The 19,722-nt window shown below is 42.0% G+C and overlaps 3 protein-coding genes across 5 annotated transcripts in view; 2 read left to right on the plus strand and 1 right to left on the minus strand.

Moving 5' to 3' along the window:
* The window catches only part of itprid2 (ITPR interacting domain containing 2), a 41,882-nt gene extending 37,960 nt beyond the window's left edge, over positions 1-3,922 (minus strand). For all 3 annotated transcript variants that reach the window (XM_041950335.1, XM_041950336.1, XM_041950334.1), the window contains exon 1: positions 3,836-3,922. The gene's annotated coding sequence lies outside the window, so the exon portion shown is untranslated. The remainder of the gene's footprint in view (positions 1-3,835) is intronic.
* Positions 3,923-8,840: 4,918 nt separating this feature from the next.
* Positions 8,841-14,766, plus strand: neurod1 (neuronal differentiation 1). Its single transcript, XM_041950337.1, has 4 exons — positions 8,841-8,907; positions 10,663-10,922; positions 12,442-12,671; positions 13,616-14,766. Exons 2-4 carry the CDS (start codon positions 10,675-10,677, stop codon positions 14,173-14,175), a joined length of 1,038 nt encoding a protein of 345 aa, XP_041806271.1. The 5' UTR covers positions 8,841-8,907; positions 10,663-10,674; the 3' UTR covers positions 14,176-14,766.
* Positions 14,767-18,093: 3,327 nt separating this feature from the next.
* Positions 18,094-19,722, plus strand: part of cerkl (ceramide kinase-like) — a 34,097-nt gene continuing 32,468 nt past the window's right edge. The window contains exons 1-2 of the mRNA XM_041951341.1: positions 18,094-18,248; positions 19,369-19,478. Coding sequence (XP_041807275.1) covers positions 18,094-18,248; positions 19,369-19,478 — 265 coding nt within the window. The remainder of the gene's footprint in view (positions 18,249-19,368; positions 19,479-19,722) is intronic.

Consider the following 19,722-nt stretch of genomic DNA (forward strand, 5'->3'; position numbering starts at 1 on the left):
GTGCTACAGGCGAAGGGCTGACCGAGCCCATGCAGCTGACCGCTGATGCCAACAGAAACACAGTTTACTGCAGAGGAAGTCTGTCTTTAACAGGGAACTGTTGACAAACACGAATGTAATAATAGGTCATTTGGTTACGGGGTTGCTAACAATAGCTCACATTTACTAAAATAAAACCCAAGATTACAACGTGAAAATGAGATCAGCAAAGCTATAAGTGACAATGAGTTGACCGAGGGAGAAAACCAAAGCATGGAGGTAAAATAAGGAATAATCCATACAGCCACTGACTGGAGAGAAGGATGGAGGGGGGGAAAAGAGGAACATGCAGGCAAATCTAAATGGGAACGTGTGAAACAGGAAACAAGTGTTTAGAATGAATAACAGAACAACTTCCTGTCCGAGAGAAAGACAGAGAGAGAGATGGGGGTGAGGGAGGGATGGGTTTATTTTTAGACTTCTCTCTTGTAAATGCAAAACAAACAGGAATGTCAGAGAACAACGGCGCAGACAGACAGCAGGGAGCATCCTCTGCACACTGAGTCACAGCCATCAGTGCTACTGACGCCTCATCAGCCTCATCGCAGCCCTCTGGACTCATCCTTCACCGCAAACGTCCTCTCTCCCTGCCTTCAAGCATCGGACGCTCAGCTCCCGCGGGCTTAGAGCGCGCTGTGAAGAGCCGCGTCGACTCTGCTTGGTTTGGATTCTCAGACTTATTAAAGGATTGAATGGTGACAAGTTCTCACAGTGGAAAAAAAAAACATGAATAAATACGGAAACGCAATGTGTCTTTGGCGCAGAGACTCACCCCGTCAGGCACTGAAGGATGGTGTGCAATGTCTAGTCAGATTCTGAGCTTTGTTTACTTCTTCTTTGATCTAACAGTTGATCATTTAACTAATCACACATTGTATTTTATCAAGTCAGAGTTCATATGAGGCTTTTCTGTTGAGACCTGACAATTATTTTCCGTATATCACCATCTGATCTTACTCTAGAAACAGACAGATACCTGTAAAGATATCTAGATCTGCAGCTATGACACAGATAACAGCACAGGTTAAAAACTTTAGAGATGGAAAGAATCACCTCTAGACTCAGAAATGAAGAACTGGAATATTTGAGACCGGGAAATGGATTAAATATGAGGCCCACAACTGAATAAAAAAATTATGACTAGAGGAAGGCAGATGTAGACTGATGAAATGATTGGATCTGATCTTAAACTGACGGCCTAAGTGATGATTTAATATGCACAGCTTTTTGAGTTTCTCCATGTGGCTGTTCTTCTTCGTCCAAAAGTCAAAGTTTCAGGGTTCAAATTAGTTTAGTTCTCTGAATTCTGCACTAAAAATGTCAACTTTTGCAACTTTTTCTTAATTTTTCTCCAAATCCTATATTGAACAACTTGTCAGAAACTGCTAGGCCAATCATTCTGAAACTGATCCAGGATCAGCTACGTACTTAGGTGATCTAAAGATATCAAGGAGATTTTGACCGGCACCAAGGTGTGTGCGCCTTCCTGTTTCTGCCCATCTGTTGTGAACTCTTGAACTCAAATACAGAATCGTTATTAACTCTTTAATAATGATTTCTCTCTGGAAAAAGTGTTTGTGCAGCAAAAACCGTGAGATTATTGCCACAGGCGGCTATATTTAGTCTTTTTTGTGCTCGTTATATGTTATGTTAAATGCTATCTTTATTCATTCATTTTTCTTTCTGTGATTCTATGAATATTACCATATTTAAGCAAGCATAAACGCAGGTTACGCAACTTTGCACCAAAGTATAAAAAATGTGAGGATTTAGTGCTTTTCTCTGCTTTCTATCACTGTAAACTGAACGTGTTTGAGTGAAGATGACCCACTGACTGGCCGTATGAATATACAGTCTGTCTCTAAGATAACCCGCCGACTCTGACAGAAACCAGACCCAGAGGTCACGGCTGAATGAATGAAATCACATTTACCGTCTGTTTCCTGAACACGGCAAACACTTGAACCTTCATCTCCCTGACAGCGATCGCTGAAAGCAGAGTTATAGAGCCTGTTCACGTCACAGCTGCAGCGGTCTGGACGCGACACGCCGGAAGATCAAAGAGAAAGCGAGGAAAGGCTTGTGGAATTTGAGGCACTTGTGCTTATGCACTTAAAGTATTTCCATTTGATGCTCCTGCATTCCTCTACTCAACAGCATTTCAGAGGGAAGCATCACAAGAACATTGTTGCATCCTAAATCTTACTGGCTGACTTTTTGATGTGAGGTCGGCTTGTACGAGTGCTTTGAGTCAGATCCACAGCCTGCACCTCCAAACTGCCGTGAGGCTGCCTGTGCTGTTTGGTTTGTGGACTCATTTTCATTCATAAAAATATAACCAAAGCCAGCAAAGAAGAAGCTGAGGTCACCCTGCTGGAAACCAGCAGATAGAAAACAGAACAACTCTGGCAGAGTCGGTCGCAGAGCTGAAGCGTTTCAATGATTAATCGATTGGTCAATTGACAGGAAACTCTATTTTCGTCATCTATTAACTCTTTCTGTCATTTCTCTGTTTCCAGCTTCCTCAAATGTGAGGATCTGTGTGTCACATTTGACAGTGAACTGCATTATTATTACAACAAATTGAAGACATCAGTTTGGATTCTGAGAAACATAAACATCATTTTTCATGATTTTCTAACATTTTATAGACCAAACAATTGATTTCTTCATTAAGAAAATGAAAATAATCACCATTCGCTGCAGCCCTAGTTGTATTAGGACCAGAAGCTATTCTAAAATATCAATAAAACACCACAAGTGACACATTCATTAAATAGTTGCAGCAAGAAAAACCTGATTAAAAGCTCCTATGGGACCATGACCTTTAACAAAGTGGTTCCCACCTGAGGCCCAGCGTACCTTTCACTCCACTATGTGTAGCTGAAAGCTGGAGTTAGTGATCACTTTGTGCATTCAAAAAATATGATGCATGAAAGTTCCCAACATTATATAAAGGAGTAAGACTTCATTTTAAGCTTCTATGACCTTAAAGTGGTGCTTGAACCATCACTGTACTAGCGATAATCATCTGTAAATAATCTCCAGATTAATGAAAACTGGCTGCAGCCCTACTTGGCTATTAACAGGCACTGCTATAAATAGCCAAGTAGGGTGAAGTGAGTCTGAGCTACGGGGGCAATCTAGAAAACATCCAGAAAATATCCAGACTCAGTGAAGCCCTCAAGAGATTCACTGAAGCAAAAGCAGCAACCACATCACACTCCATCCCAAGCAAAAGTCCCGCACTCAAAAGGACAAAGTGTACTTGAAGCATCAAAAGCAAGTCATTATGCAGAACAGCCGCCGTGATTGCGGTGTGACTGTTATCACTGATGCATTAACATGTAAGCGCTGCTGGTTTTTCACCGCTTCACAGGCTGTCGGCCAGTTTCACCTCTGTCCACCTCCACCGCTGCTGCAGCCGCGGAGTCCTCACGGCTGGTTCACGGCCCAACACACACACACGCGCGCGCACACACACACACACAGAGTCGTGAAGTCACGTCTTCTTGATGCTGGTCACCATCTTTCAGTCACTCTTCCTGATTCCTGATAAAAACTGACCACCATCTTTCTTTTTTTTTTTGGGTGTCACTAAACTTTCCTTTTCTTGTCTAGCTGAGACTAACTTGTTCGTCCTGTTCCTGCTCTCTGACACGGAGGACAGCGCTGACAGCAGCCGTAGTAAAAACTCTGCGTGTCCTCAGAACAACTCACGCCAGCTGAACCGCCGCCCTCCGCGGCGGAATGAGCGGCGCTGCCCGCAGCTGGGCCGGGCGGCTCGGTCACTCACCGTCATGTCATGTCCGTCCGCTGTCCGCGTCTCCGCTACGAAACTGTCAAACTTTTCTGAAAACACTCCAACATTCCTGCTTCCGCTTCCTGAATCCAGCAGCATGGAGGCAGCGGAGGAGGAGGAGGAGGAAGAGGAGGGGAGGCGTGTCCCCAGCAGGCTGCAGCGGAGAAACAGCGACCCCTGGCGGACTTCTTCAATACGTGCAGCACAGTCCGGTACACTCAGGCAGGTGGAGCGAAGGACTCAGCCGTTATTCAGTAAAAGTATCATAGTCTAAAAGTATTTCATTATTGGTTGAAGTCCTACATTCAAAACACTTCCTCATCTTCTTAAAGTAGTTAAAATTAGAGTACACATAATGCAGCCGTCATAGTGTTAATAATACACTGTTACTGGATATTATTACTTAATGTTGTCATTTGTCAATGTGTAACCAATTCTGGGTACTTTATAGTGCACTGTTTGGTTTAAGTGCTGCATCATCTTAATCTGTAAAATAACTGTCAGATAAATGTAGTGGACAAAAAACTACAATATTTCTCAATGTGGTGCAGTTAAATTGAAATGAAGGTTAATTGTATGCAGCACTCTGTGTGATTCAATGTGTCATTTTACGCAATAGGACAGCTTACATAAGACAGTTTCCCCTACTGTTATGTTGATAATGTTAGTGGTAGAAAGGAACACAAAAGTACATTTACTCAAGTCTCTACTAAAGTAAAATAAATTGAGGCAAATTGCAAATTGACTGCTGAGGTTACTGGTTTAACATCCTGTGCCATGTGACACTAAGATAGATACCAATAGTATAAAAGGTTGTGAAAAAGAAAGTAGCAAAACCAAACATCATCCAATAAAAGAAAGAAAGAAAGAAAGAAAGAAAGAAAGAAAGAAAGAAAGAAAGAAAGTTGTGTGACAGCTGCTTTTACCTGCACTACCTAATGTAACCACTAGATGGAAACCAAACACCATTGCTCGAGCTGCAGGTGATAAAAGATCCGCCAGAGAGGTTGATCAAAATAATCAAAATATCAAAAGGTCTAAGCGAATCTAACAGTAAACCAGACTGCTCCGTCCACCAAGTCTAAACCAAAGGACTGGACAGGCTGTCACTTCCAAAACTTTAAAAGAGTTTTTAAGATTTAGCTAATTAACAAAAACATAATCACCTGGATGGAAAAATGTTTTCCTCTCTTTCTCTTTATTGTCTCTAAATTTAAATCACACATTTATCACATTATAAAGCAAAGATCATTTCAGTATTGGTGTTCTAAATCTTTCCACAAATTGCTTTACATTTAATGTTAGAATGAGACTTCATTCTCAGCTCTTATTTTACCAATGCTGGCTTACACTGATGACATTTATCAAAATACCCCTGAAGCAATCATCTTCCTCTTACTGCCGTATTTATGTATACAGACTCCGCAAATTTGTGTTAGGCTGCCCATTTTTCATTGGTGTCATGTATCTTAATCTTTATCATCAATTATTTTTCTTATGACAGTAACAGAGCATGTAGAAGCAGCACATAAACATACAGTAAATGGTTTATGACACTCTAAAATGTAGTTGTAAGCTGACAACCCATAAGTGGAGGCTGGTGTATAAATAGATAATGAAAGACTTGCTCACAGCTAAATGACAGACATTTAACACATGTTCATACATTTGTAAAAATTGACTAATTGAATAATTTAACTGTAAATCAAAATGATGAAACATTAATCATAATTATGAGACAATGGCTTTACAAAGTGTTCCTGTGTCCATGTAGCAACGTCCTTTATTCAGTCATGTGAACCTCGCTCCATCCTCGCTTGTGAACCACTGAGTCTTTCCAGGATGCTCCTTTCATACCCAATCATGATACTATCACCTGTTACCAATCAACCTGTTTACCTGTGGAATGATCCAAACAGGTGTTTTTGGAGCGTTCCACAACTTTCCCAGTCTTTTGTTGGTCCTGTCACAACTTGTTTGAAACATGTTGCTGCACTGAATTAGAATAGGCAGATATTTACAAAAATCGAAGTAAAACATTAAATATATGGTCTTTGTACTGTTTTCAGTGCGATGTATGTAAAAGGATTAGCAAGTTATTGCAGTGTGTTTTATTTCTGTTTTACACAGCATCCCAACTGTTTTGGTTCTACTGTGTTCGTATGTGTGTGTGTGTGTGTGTGTGTGTGTGTGTGTGCTCGTGTGTGTGCATGAGTGGAGAAGATCAGATCACCCTATTCATACAAAGAAGAAAGCAACCAATGAAAACTCAACACACACACACACACAAGCTGCAGTATAGAATAGCAGTTCTTATTCAACAGTGAGTCGCTTTGCTGTTTGTTCATTTTGTTTTGAAAACCAAAAGAAAATTATTCTCCGCTGATTTCTTGTCCCTTCACATCTTAAATTCTGCATTTCAGTCTCTTCCTCAACCTCGTTTCTTTCTCTTGATAAATGTCTGTAAAATCATATAATTTCTGGATGTTTTAATCCACTGGAGTTGTAAACATGTAGTTCATCCTAAACCACCAACAGCTTTGGTTGGACTGAAAACGCTATGAGTCATGACCCATCACATCAAGCCATGATTTCTGTGTGGCCTGTTTTGGTTGTCTCTTATTCTTGAAATTGTAAAGTCCTTCAGCCAGAGAAGAGTGCTGTAAAAAAAAAGTTTTTTCATGACATTTTCTACTCACAGTCTATGACCAGCTCAGAGATAAATCTGGCTCGATGCTAGTTTCATATTCATGAATCCTGAACTGAACAGCAGAGAGACAGAAAAGACTGTGTTAACCATTAGCTGTCAGCGGATCCACGCTGATGGACAGATACACAGGTCCTCTGAAGTTGCCCGGTAACCTCCTAGCAACCGGTTTAACGTCTCCGTAGCGACCTCTTCACTGGGGAAAAACCTGGTCCAAAGTCCACTCCTTCTTTCCTATTGGTCAGAGCTGATGCAACCAGTCTGAGGGAGTGGAAGTGGACTGCTGAGATAACCCATGTCCACTGGTCTCCTACACCTCCCCTTCCACAGTCGATTGACATGCAGTCTATGTGGCTAACAGGCTACATGCTAGCGACTAAATGAGACTAAGGTTATGCTAGAAAAGAGCTAATTCGTTCAATGTGTTGGTCTGACGATGTTGTACACTGATAAAATGATTTGCCACACTTGAGGACTCGAAGTGGAGTCGTTGGTTTTGGAAAGTTACCAAAATGGCCAGAAGCACCCCACCTGACACCAGAAAGGTGTGGGTGGATGCAGCTTCCACAGCTGTTCACCAACCCATCAAGGAAGCAGCCCTGGTGTAGAATACTGGTGCCTTAAGCTTTGCCATGGTATCTCACGTGCACGGGCATAAACAAGGCTTTAAGAGTGTGCAACCATTCTCATTGCTCTGTGGGGCCACACACAGCAGTGGTTGAGCTGTGTGCTAATATCAGCACGCTAAAATGCTAAGGTGCTGATGTTTAGCAGGCTAATGCATACCATGTTCAGCATGTTAGTTTAGTGAGTTAGCACACTAATATAACACAAAGCACCACCAACGTCATGGACCCATTCGAGTTTTGACCTGATGATGATTCTAGACTCTGACTAAAAGTCAGACGATCATCAAATTTATTACAGTTCATCCCAGAGGAATGTGAGCGTCTTCATCAAATGTCATGGGAATCCATTCAGTAGCTGTCAGGGGACCACCAAAGCCATACAAATTCCTCCTTTGGGAAACTTGAACATTTGCAAAAACTTTCATGAAAATCCATCCAATAATTATTAAGATATTTCAGTCTGGACCAAAGCAGCGGATGCACCAACAAAGACGAACACATCCCTGGAGCCTGCCGCCAAAACGTATAGGTCCCAGGTATGTTCAGACCAGTTTATGTGGAGGGAGCAGGTGTGGCACAGCACCAGACAGCGGGGCTGCCAGTCCCATGTTGAAATCTGCACCCGCCCTTCGTATAGTGTCACCTGCCCTCTGTGGCTGTGGACAGGGCTGAGGATAGGTCGTGGTTGGGTGTGGAAGAGATGACCTGTTGGAGTTAAGACTGGGTGCATGTTAAGGTGAGAGGAAACATAGAGGCGAGTGAAATGAGTCAGAAAGGTCTTTACAAGGTTTCATATGATATTCTGAAAAATAATCATAAAAGATGAACTGACCAGCTGTCCCACATACATGATGAAGAAACAATATACCACACAGGTGTTGAACAGCGAGGACTGATCAGGTATTATCCCTGAATCACACAGGTTGGGGTGTGGTTGGTCAGATCCTTGGCATGATCACGGGGGCCAACTTTCCTGGAGCAGCCATCAGAATCTCCTTCTCTCAGGATCGCGCTGCCGTCCAGTCCCTCACAGCGTTACGTAGCGACAGGGGAACACCAGCTCTGAGGTGGATCACAGTCTGTCTGTCCCTGATAGAGTCAGCCATGTCACGTTCCTGTCTCTGCTCTCTGCGGGGCCCTCCACACCTCCAGGGGCATGGGACGGGGCCCCTGTGGATCTGGCCCTGAAGTAGACACGGAGCAATATTGCATTTTTCTCGTCTTTCTGATCGTCTTCCTCTTCTTCAACAAGGGCAGCAACGATAATGATGCATTCTGACACAAGCAGAGTATTCTGAAATATCAGATAATTATCACAGAGCTACCACACACACTTTTCATGAGTGCAGTGACTGTGTGTGCGCATGCGTGCGCGCATGTGGCGACAGATGGTCAACTTTCCTCACAAAGAGAGAGAGAGAGAGAGAGAGAGAGAGAGAGAGAGAGAGAGAGAGAGAGACTCTTTCGCTGATACAAATGGAAGATTTGTCACGTGATCCCCGGGGCCGTTTTAATGACGTACGCACCATATGGCGCGTGCCGGGGAGGCGTGGCCTCATATGCTAATTTCCCACAGCCCCTCGCGTGTGTGCGCTGTATATAAGAGCAGCATCATCTCGCGCACACACACCTCAGAGAGCTCTGAGCAGTTCACGCACGGCCGCGCACGGACACGCACACAGGGCGCGCGGGATGCGTGCGATCTGACGGACGACGGCTTGTTACAATAGGTAGGTTTTTTAACAAATTAGTGTGTGATTGGTAATTTCCTCCTCTGCCTGGTGCCTCACATGTCTGTGATAACCTCCAGGATGTTAAGTGCGACCACTTATCTGATTATTAATTTATATCTAATTAATAATCTATTAATGCCCATTTAACAGAGAATCATTAACAGCGATCTCTTAGTAGCCTCAATAATTCGTCTCATCTTGACAAAAATAGGATTAATCAGCATGTGTCAATAATAAAGCATTATTCCTTATGTTTTTAAAGTTCTGATTAGTTTTTAAGTTGTTTCATTTCATTCTGGCTTAATTGTTTAGGTTTTTGTTTTTGTTTTTTTTTTTATTTGCATGTCTTTTATTTCCATAATTCTATTCGTTGTTGCTTGCCTGCTCTCAGCAGACTCACAGTCGATATTTTCAATCATCTTTCTTCTTGTCTGGATTTTAAACATCACATGAATGCAGTTCGTCCCGACTGTCGGCTCACCTGGAATTAACGGGACCAGTCATCGGAAATTAAAGCTATTTGACTGTCCACAGAGAGTTAATAATTACTACTACTACTACTACTACTACTATTATTATTATTATTATTATTATTATTAGGATATTAATCAAAAGCCTCTTCCTCCAGCCCTCGACTTTTAATCGATGCTGAATTTATCGTTGCGTTTTTAGACGTTTTTAAATCTCCAGCTTCAGTTTTTAAGATTTTCTCTGTCTGTGATTTTGCTGTCGGACGTTTTTTAAACACATTAAAATTCTTATTAACTTCAGTGATTTGAGGTGCAGATTTGAGCTGTTTGTCGATGACTGGAGAAAGAGCTGATGCCGTTTCTCTCCGGACAACCTGAAACTTAGAGTTAAATATAAAACAAAGCAAAATGAAGGTGACTTGTCGGGTGTCTGTTCTTATAGTTGCAGCTTCATATTGACGGAGCTTTGCCGTCTCATTCTCTCTGCAGACTCCGTCCGCATCACACTGATGTGGCCTTTTTCATGTTTCCCACAGGCACGCAACAATAATCACCCTGGAAATGATTCAATACATTTTCTACATCTTGTGTGAATCAGAAAGCCGCGCATATATAGATTTAAACGAGGCTCCATTTCTTCTTTTTAGATTTCCATTTGAATCAGAACGAAAGTTTTTTGTTGGTTATTCCTGCATTTTAAAAAACAAAATAACTTTTCACTTAAAGTCCTTGCCCGCCTCCTCTTCCTCTCTTTTTGAATTGTAAAGTAAAGAATCACAACAGCTCCATTACATGGTGTGTACTGAGTTTTTACACTCACTTTATTTTACTGAAATTATTTTTAATTAGTCTAATCATTTTCATCAGTACATAGACATATAAACATGAGGTCTATCTGATAATTAATGCCATTGTACAATTAATCATTTGTATTAAATCAGGACTGACAAAACAGATTTTATTTAAATGTGAGACATTTGTGTTGTTTGGCAAAAATTTCAAGGTTGCAAGAAACCCTCCAGGACATGATATGAAATGATCAAGTCAAAATACAGCCCATCGGTTCTCAATATATGGAAAATTAGGAAACTTGTAATAACTTTTGAAACCTTTAACAAAACCCTAAAGACAGCTGTGAGGATGTTAGTCATGACCGGGCCTGGCCTACAGAACGAGCCTTCTTCTCCATGTGTTCACAGAGAGTCAGTGTGTGAGGTCTCTGCAGGAGTGTGAATGTTTTCTGATGAACACCTCTCTTCTGGTTTTTCTCTTCGTCAAGCAGAGAATCAGCATCATGACCAGGTCTGTAAGGGAGGAGCAGGTGTCAGCGGACTCGGAGGGGCAGCAGGAGCCTCACAGCCCCGCAGAAGACGACGCCGAGATGGGAGGAGGAGGGGAGGAGGAGGACGATCACCTCCACCGTCTGGAGGACGAGGAGGAGGAGGATGATGACGAGGAAGAGGAGGAGGAAGAGGACGGCGAGAACAAACCCAAGAGGCGAGGGCCTAAGAAGAAGAAGATGACCAAGGCTCGTATGCAGAGGTGAAGGAGATTGATTTTTTAGCGTGTGAGCTAAGCTGAAATGTAAAAAATGTAAAGTTTGACCTGAGGGTGGCGCTAGAGTCGTCAACATCCACAGGGTTCATCCTCTGAGGATGTGATCGGTACATTTTATGGAAACCTGTCACTCTGGACAGACTAAGATTATCATCCCTCCTAATGAACATAACATTAAATCTTACAGTTATTTGATCAAAATACAAAAACAGAACCATGAAATTTTGAAGGATTTGATCTAAAACCTTTTTTTTGTGGATCTAAAAATATATTAACTTTACCCATCTGTGCTGAACAATAACATCAGGCCTTCATTACCCAAAAGCCTCTGTAGTTCTTGTCCAATCAGAAAAAGGACAGAAGCAGTCATGTGGCCTTTTTTCCCAAAAGCATCTGGAGGCTGAGATGATTGTAGAATCCAAGAGGCGTTTTGCGAAAGTGAAGGTATGTGTAAAAATTATCGTAGGTTAACGGCAGCCTCAGAGCCTCTCACAGGATGGTTCTGCTGGAGGACCCAAACACAATTAGTTCTATTTAAGCTCATGTTCAGTTTTAAGTCCGTACCTTTATATGAACTTCTGTGTTAAATGACATTTGATGTAAAATGCAAAATTGGATCAATAATGTTAATGCAAATTCTAAAATAAAAAAAATGAATTTAACTGATATACACAAAGAAAGTAATTCAACAACTGATTTGCTTGTTTCTAAATATTAATACCTGCTACTAAATGTAGCAACCTTAACTGTGCATTTGCTGCTTTTGGGAGGTGTATGCAGAAATTCAAGCTCGTCTGTAGAAAGAGTGTCCTCCGAATGTCCAGCCGCCTGAATCCAGACGGGAGAAAAGAAACTGACAGAAATGTTGCTATGCTCATCCGTCGCCTTCAGCTGTGACCATGAACGCACAGCAATAAGCTTTACCAGCTTATTTTTTTTGTCCTGGATTCCGTCTGTCAGGCTCCATACAAGTTGTCCTGCACCTTCTTTTTGGTGGAGCTCATTACAGCCACTCAGGCCTGAACTAACTAACCACAACCTCCTCTGCATATCTTTCAGGAAAATACATTTGAATCTATTTTTTATTTTGACTCATAGATGCCAATGCGTCATTATAATATTCTCCTAAACAAACACTACAGCTGAACATCGATCGAAGTAACTAGCAGTAAATAACACTGGACTGGCCTGTACATTTTCCAGTTCAAAGTCCCTGGCCCCTGCAGCGTGAGTTCTTGGATAGACTCATGAGTTTCACTGCAAGCCGTACAGAAATTCCCTAATCACCTAACAAAAAATCTTTTTTCTTCTGTTCAATGTGTGTGACTAAATTAATGCCAGTGTGGTGTGCAGGTGTGCACAAGCATTGGAGACTTTCATTGTGAGTTAGAGAGTGTGCTAACTCACAAGTAATTCTTGGAGGCTGTTATCACTACTATGATGTCATATGTTATATGATCATTCACAGCCGGGCTAACAATGAATGTGCTTTTTGTTTCTGCAGGTTTAAGGTTCGTCGAATGAAAGCCAACGCCCGGGAGAGGAACCGCATGCATGGGCTGAATGACGCTCTGGAGAGCCTCCGCAAAGTCGTCCCCTGTTACTCCAAAACCCAGAAACTGTCAAAGATCGAGACGCTCCGCCTCGCAAAGAACTACATCTGGGCCTTGAGTGAGATCCTGCGCTCCGGCAAGGCACCCGACCTCATGAGCTTTGTCCAGGCGCTCTGCAAAGGTCAGAATCACCTTACAGCAGCAGACTGGACTGGGTTTACCAAGATCCAAGACCCAGTCTGGAGCCTGATCTCTGGTCATATACAGTTAATACCAAGGGAAAAACTATGAGCTATGGGAGGGTTTTTTAATTGAAATGTCAGTGAAACCCACCAAAATCTTCAGGATTTTCATATAGAGCCCCCTAATGCCAAAGTTAGCAGCGACATTGAGCATTTTAAGGAAATTAGTATATTTGTATGTACTGTATATTCTGAACGTAAATCTGAACTGATGAACAAAGCAGAGAACTGTGTTTTGTGGACTGGGGGCTTTTATGAGCCAAGTTCATGTTGCCTTCACTCGTCAAACTGCAGATTGCAGGTAAACATGTACAACATCCTGATTGTACTGGCTGGAGTTTTTTCTGCTCTGAACCATGTTTGAGGCGTCTGCACAAATGATTTACACCTGCCAGCCAATCAGGACTGAGTATTTTCCTTGACTGTATTATGAAGATGGAGAAGGGCTTCACTAATAAACTTTTTCACACAGAATTAACAATGAATTAGTAATTAATTAAGTATTATCAACAATAAATATTACAGTATATTCACATCTGCAACTATTGCAACTGCAACTATGAACAGGGTACACTTATTGTCAAGTATTAAATGGCACTGAAATCACATTTAGGTATCAATAGGTATTATTATTAATTCATATGTATTAATATCTGGTATTTATGAACATAAATTATATTATAATTAATTTACAAGTACAGACAAGTATTAAAAGATGTTAACATCGATTGACAGGTATCCATATTATGAATGATATGGACAACATGTGCCCATACACATGATGAGCATTAACTTATTGACAGGTTAACATTAACATATTGGCATTAAGGTGTTGATAGGTATATTGATCAGCATTGACTGACTATCATCCCTCTGTTCTCAGGTCTGTCTCAGCCAACCACTAACCTGGTGGCGGGCTGCCTACAGCTGAATCCTCGGACCTTCCTGCCGGAGCAGACTCCCGACCTGCCCACTCACCTTCCCCCCTCCGGCACCGTTACCTATCCGGGACACTTCTCCTACCAGAGCCCTGGGCTGACGGCCGGCCTGCCTAGCCCGCCCTACGGCACCATGGAGCCCTCCCACATCTTCCACCAGGTCAAAGGTCAGCCCTACGGCCCGCTGGAGCCCTTCTTTGATGGCGTCCTGGTGTCGGACGGCCCGGCGTTTGACCCGCCCCTCAGCCCTCCGCTCAGCATCAACGGGAACTTCTCGTCCTTCAAGCACGAGGCCGTCGCGGCTGCTGACTACGACAAGAGTTTCTCCTTCAGTGTGCACTACGGGGGAGGAGGGCCCGGGGGACATGCTGCCATCTACGGCGGCGGGGGGTCCAACCCACGGTGCGGTGAGCTGCAGGTGGACGGGCTGATGGGCTTTGATGGACAATCGCACCACGAGCGGCTGATGAATGCCCAGCTGAACGCCATCTTCCACGACTCCTGAGGAAGTGGGGGATGAAGGACTGAGAGGCCGCTGAAGACGGAGAGACGAACAGAGAGATCGCTCAACGGAGAAAGAGACAGTTCTGTGTATTTCTGTCATTTCATAGCTGTCTTTCTTTCTGCCTTTCCTTCTTTCTTTTCTTCATTCTGTCTGCATCGGGCTCTACGACTCCTCTTCAGTGTGGTCATGGAGACGATGCCGACCACGGTGACTTCACGCTGATGATGTAACCTTCTTTGTAGCGCTTCGTCCTGCAGGAGACGCTCTCTGAATGTCTCGCTATTATCCATACTATCACTTAAAAATAATCAATAAGCAATAATCTGGAGGAAACTATGCAATTTTGTTAAAACCTGAGCCAAGCTCAGCTGATGATTCCAAATGTTGAAAGAATAAAGATTTCTCTATTTTTGGGTCAGTGTGTAAGGCGTTGTTGAGCAGTTGAGAAGTGTTCATGTTGTTCATGTGGTTTTTATTTTTTGCTTTTTATAACGTTCCTGTAGCGTTCTGTTAACATTTCATGTGACTCTTGTTCATATTTTATAAGATAGATGTTTATAAAGGCCTTTCATTAAAAGGAATTCAACGTGATTCGTCTGTGAGACTCTGTTCATCAGCGACAACACAACAACATCGCATATAATCACAAAATCACACAAAAACTGAACTGAATCAGAACCAGGCCGAGTTTCTGCCAGATCAGCTGTCATTAGATGCTCAGTTGAGGGTGATTCATGACACCTGATTAATCACCCAAATCCAATCAATCGATTAGTCCACTGACAGAAAATGTATCCGGATAACACTTTACCTAATAAGTCAACTTATTTTGCATTATAAGTCCTGATGAAACTGCATTTTGAGAGCATCTACCTTCCGTATCGTGGTGTATTCCTGAGTGAAACAGGACTGGCGGGCAGGACATAACTTGATCTGAACTTGAAAAAAGTAGGCGTGTCAAACACACACGTACACCGCCGGGACAGCAGCATCCATCAGCCCATTGTACTGCATGCTCCATAGTAATCTGGAGCTGTCACAGACGCCTCTTTCCTCAAAGTCAATCAGTTGTAGCCAGTGACCACGGTACTTTTGGGAACAGCGTTTGAGGAGGCGACCGCCTGAAGACACACGGACGCACAGTGCTGTAGCTAGCTAACAAATGAATCTCAGCTCTGTGACGCTAAAGGTCAAAAGATTGACTGCTGGGTCGACGTCATGATATTATTGGCTGAAACTGGTTTGTTCAAGCCAACGTAAGCACACATCATGTTGCTGGATTTTGATTTAAGAATATAAAGACATTTATTTTTCATTTTTATCTTTATTTTAATTTTTTAATGAATTAATTTTTTTTTAACATTTTATTTTTTTTGGCACATGTTGATTAATAGGTGCACAGTGTCACCGGGGTGTGATCTGAAAGGGTTAAAAAGGCTTTTTTGATTAAATCTCAACTTTAAACACTTAAAATGTCCTGACATGCCTACAACTACATGACAGTGTGTTATCTACCTTTTAAATAGTTTTTAAATGTTTATATTATGGCCTGCTTATAAATGCTTAAGCATCACTTAATTTGCAACTTCTGTTATAAATGATTTTTTTTAGCAAAATGCTCAAATTTCACTAGTTCTAGTCTCTCAAATGTGAATATTTGCTAGTTTTCTTCATCTTCTATGATAATAAATTGAATACCTCTCAATTTTAGACTGTTTGACACAACAAGGAATATGAAGACAGTACCTTGGGTTCTGGGAAACTGTGATGGGCATTTTTCAGTAACAGTAAGGTTTAAAGTGGATTTTGGGCTCCAAGTATGATAAACACATGAGGAGAAAACACATATCTCCTTCCAGAGAAAACCCTGTTAACATGTTAACAACATTATCACACCGGCTGAAGGACAAAACCAGGATTACTCTGTGTGCGCATGTGCGTGTGTGTGCGTGTGTGTGGGTGTGTGTGTGTGTGTGAAGGGCACAGATGTTCGTTCTGCAGGCAAGATTTTAATTTATGAAAATGATCTCGTTTATGCATGAGAGCCCCCCTCCATACACACTGCTGTCCTGCTGTGTGTGTGTATGCATGTGTGTGTGTGTGTAGGTGTGCAAGTCAACAGGGACAATATGGTGGCCATATCCCACCATTTAGCCTCCCCGTTCAAGTGGAATCATAATGAGAGAAAGTCTGACTGTGATTCATCCTGTTCAAATGGAGCAGAAACAGAATTTCCAGAATATAACACCTATGAGATATCTGGAACTAAAGAATCAAGTTATTGGTTCCCAATGTAAGAAATGCTGCTTTAAATTTGATGACAAACATTGTGCAGGTAGATACAGAGAACTGAAGAAATCTAAAATTAAAATTATGCTGATGAATGAACTTTTGTATTCTTCATTGGACAAAATGGTTAAGATAAACATCACTTGGACACTTCTCATGACGACAGAGCTCCTGTAGTAGCAGCAGCAGTATTAGCAGTATTAATAGTAGTATTAGCAGTCGTCTTTGTGATAGAGGTTTTGTGTTTCAGTCTGCTGGCTGATCATAACACTGATTAATGCAGCTTAAACTCAGCCATCTGTCATGAACACACACACACACACACACGCACACACACCGAGTGTGTTTCAGATGCAGCTCATAATATGACGTTTACAGGCCAGCCAGGGAAGACCCTGCTTTCTGATTGGTTGGCAGGTGTCTGTAAAAATCATATTGGAGGACATCTTCAACAGTCTGTGCTCAAAGTGCATTAAACTGCAGGTAACCATAGCAACCACGCTAGTGCTTCAGGCTCCATTAGCAGTTAGCTGATTGGTGAAACTGACGTAACTAATGAAATGAAATGAAATGATTAAACGATAATGATTTAAACACAGCGTCTCTTCGTGCATTGGTCAGTGGAAGAGACAGAGGAGACAATAATGGACTCACCTCTGCCAAAATCAACATTATCACACCACAACACAACATAACGCACATTCTTAATGAACAGAAGTTCAGGTTGCCAGATACTGTCAGTGGCCCCTGACAATGGTAATGTAGCTGGTAACCTCACTGTGACGACAATACTTTGAATACAGCACTTGTGTACTTGTGTACTAGCGTTGTTAGTAGTAGTCTTCTTTTGCACTGCAGTGAGAAAATTTCAACCTTCAAATGTTGAGACAAAATAAGGCAGGCCGGCACTAGAACTGTAAAAAAAATTTTTTTAGAAAATGTTTTAGGTTGATTTGAAATGAAAATGTTTTTTTTTTAAAAGTCGTTAATTTTTTCACTTTTTATTAAAAAATACATTTTTAAGAACATAGTTATAGTCTAAAATGACCTAATGAGAGGGACATTGTTTTCACAGACAAATGCATTACGCATGTTTTGTACGAAAATATGCAAAATAAGATGTCGGATAAATTTAGTTGAGCAAAAACTACATTTTCTTGAAAAGCAATGGAGTGAAAGTAAAGTAGCATAACATGGAAATTATCTAATTGGACACTAATGTGAAGTGAAGAACTGCACTCAAGTATAGTACTTGAGTAAATGTACTGAGTTACTCCTGATACCTGAAAACAAAATCAACCTGAACTGCTTTAATCGATCATAAAGTGATCGACCGTAGCAGTAGTAAACTGCTTCAAGTCTACTCACTGTGTGCGCACTCCCACTTGGAAGAAAGCTGTGCACAGGAGCGCGCACACGCTGTGGACCTGCCTCGTGCCCGAGCTGTGAGTCCGGTAAAGCTGCTGCCTGTCTCCATAGCGACGAGACCCCGGAAATACACCGTAACCTGCTGGTGGTGATCAGCTTACTGCATGTTTATCTGTCGCTCTGTTTATTGATCAAACTCGTAACCGCCGAGTTTGTTTGTTTGTTTGTTTGTTTGTGTGTTCGTGGGTTGAGCCAGTAAACATGTCGGAACCTGAGGAGGAGCTGCAGGGAGAGCAGAGAGATAGCTCGAAGAAGAAGAAGAAGAGGAAGGAAAAACGAAGCGGGAAGAAGAAGAAGCAAGAGAAGCGGGAACAAGAGGAAGAAGAGGAGCAGGTGGTGGAGGAAGAGGAGCAGAGGTGAGTGTTTGTTCTGAGGTTCCCTCAATTTCAGGTTCTACACAGAACCACAAGAGAACTCTCTGATTGGTTCATGCAACAAATTGATGAGTGAGATGAAAGTTGACATTGTGAAACACGAAATTTGTAATCTTCATTTCAGTAAAAGCATCAAGAAAACACAAAAGTCGTTTAAAGTAAAAGCCCAGCTGTAAAAACTTTAAAGTAAAAGAATGGATCCTTTATTGAATGAAAGGTGTGTCAACGTGTAGCTGCTTCTCAGAAAATACCCAACATGCATTTCACTGCTGTCACATCAATTAAAGAACCACATGCTCCTTAGGTTCAGGTCGATTCTACACAACACTTAAGTTTCTATCCAAATGTAGTGCAAATTTTACTTAAATAGAAAATGCAAATTATTGTAGTTTTCCATCCAGTACTGTTGGATATTGGTGTGTACAAATATCAGGAGTAAAATGCATCATGATAAACAGCTGGCGGAGTGACTTCTGCAGCTGGGTGCAGTTTGACCCCTGCAGAAGAAGAGGATGCAACCACATCTGTGCAAAAAGTGATGGAAACATAACATTTTCATTTCTGTCCTCATTGCTCTCTGCCATCTCTTTAAACTTGAGAAACATTTTAGTCACATGCTTTTCCACCATATCCTAGTGTAAAATCTTTTTTAGCTATGTTTTTTTTTCTTATTAGAATTCAGGCTCTTTTTAATGCGCAAATTGAAACACATGCACATAAAAACAACAGTTTACCTTCGTTTTTGACCAGATGCCAGATGTTAAACATATCACATAACCATTAGCCCCGGTTGCACTTTGTGTTTATTACTAAATAGCAAATATTGAACTAAACTAAGATGGTGAACTTGATAAACTCTAACCTTGCTATACAGTGTGCTCGCATGTTGTCATTACAGCAGATACAGCTGTGCACCGCCTCACACAGCTGCTTGCATGGCTGTACCTTCTTAATCGAGTTTAACAGCTACAGATTGATGAATGGATGAAAGCAATATCACAGTGAACGGAGTGCCTCCTTTCCACAATCTTAATCTCCCCAGTCAGGTGTGTCTCTGCTCTGATTGTTCCAGATAAACTCGATTTGTGTCTGTGTGTGTTAGTGAGTGTGTTGTGCTGCGTGGGATCTTCAAACTGGGGAAGAAGAGTCACGACGTCCTGCTCACCCGAACCAGGCTGACCTGGACCCCCATCACGCCAGAGAACCCCACAGGTCAGTTACCACATTACTGGGTTGTCATGGTGATCAGTTGTCTCGCTGCTGATAGGCAGACAGGCAGACAGACAGACAGACAGGCGGGCAGACTGTGTGTATGTTGCGGCAGCTGGTGTGGTAATGGAGAAGTTCTGTCATGTTGAGACCACCTGAAATATGACATCTGGACACACACACACACACGCACACACACACACACACGGTATTACGGGAGTTATGAGGTTGTTTGTGTTAGATCCTT

The sequence above is a fragment of the Chelmon rostratus genome, chromosome 13 (assembly GCF_017976325.1).
Source record: "Chelmon rostratus isolate fCheRos1 chromosome 13, fCheRos1.pri, whole genome shotgun sequence".
Lineage (NCBI taxonomy): Eukaryota > Metazoa > Chordata > Actinopteri > Chaetodontiformes > Chaetodontidae > Chelmon > Chelmon rostratus.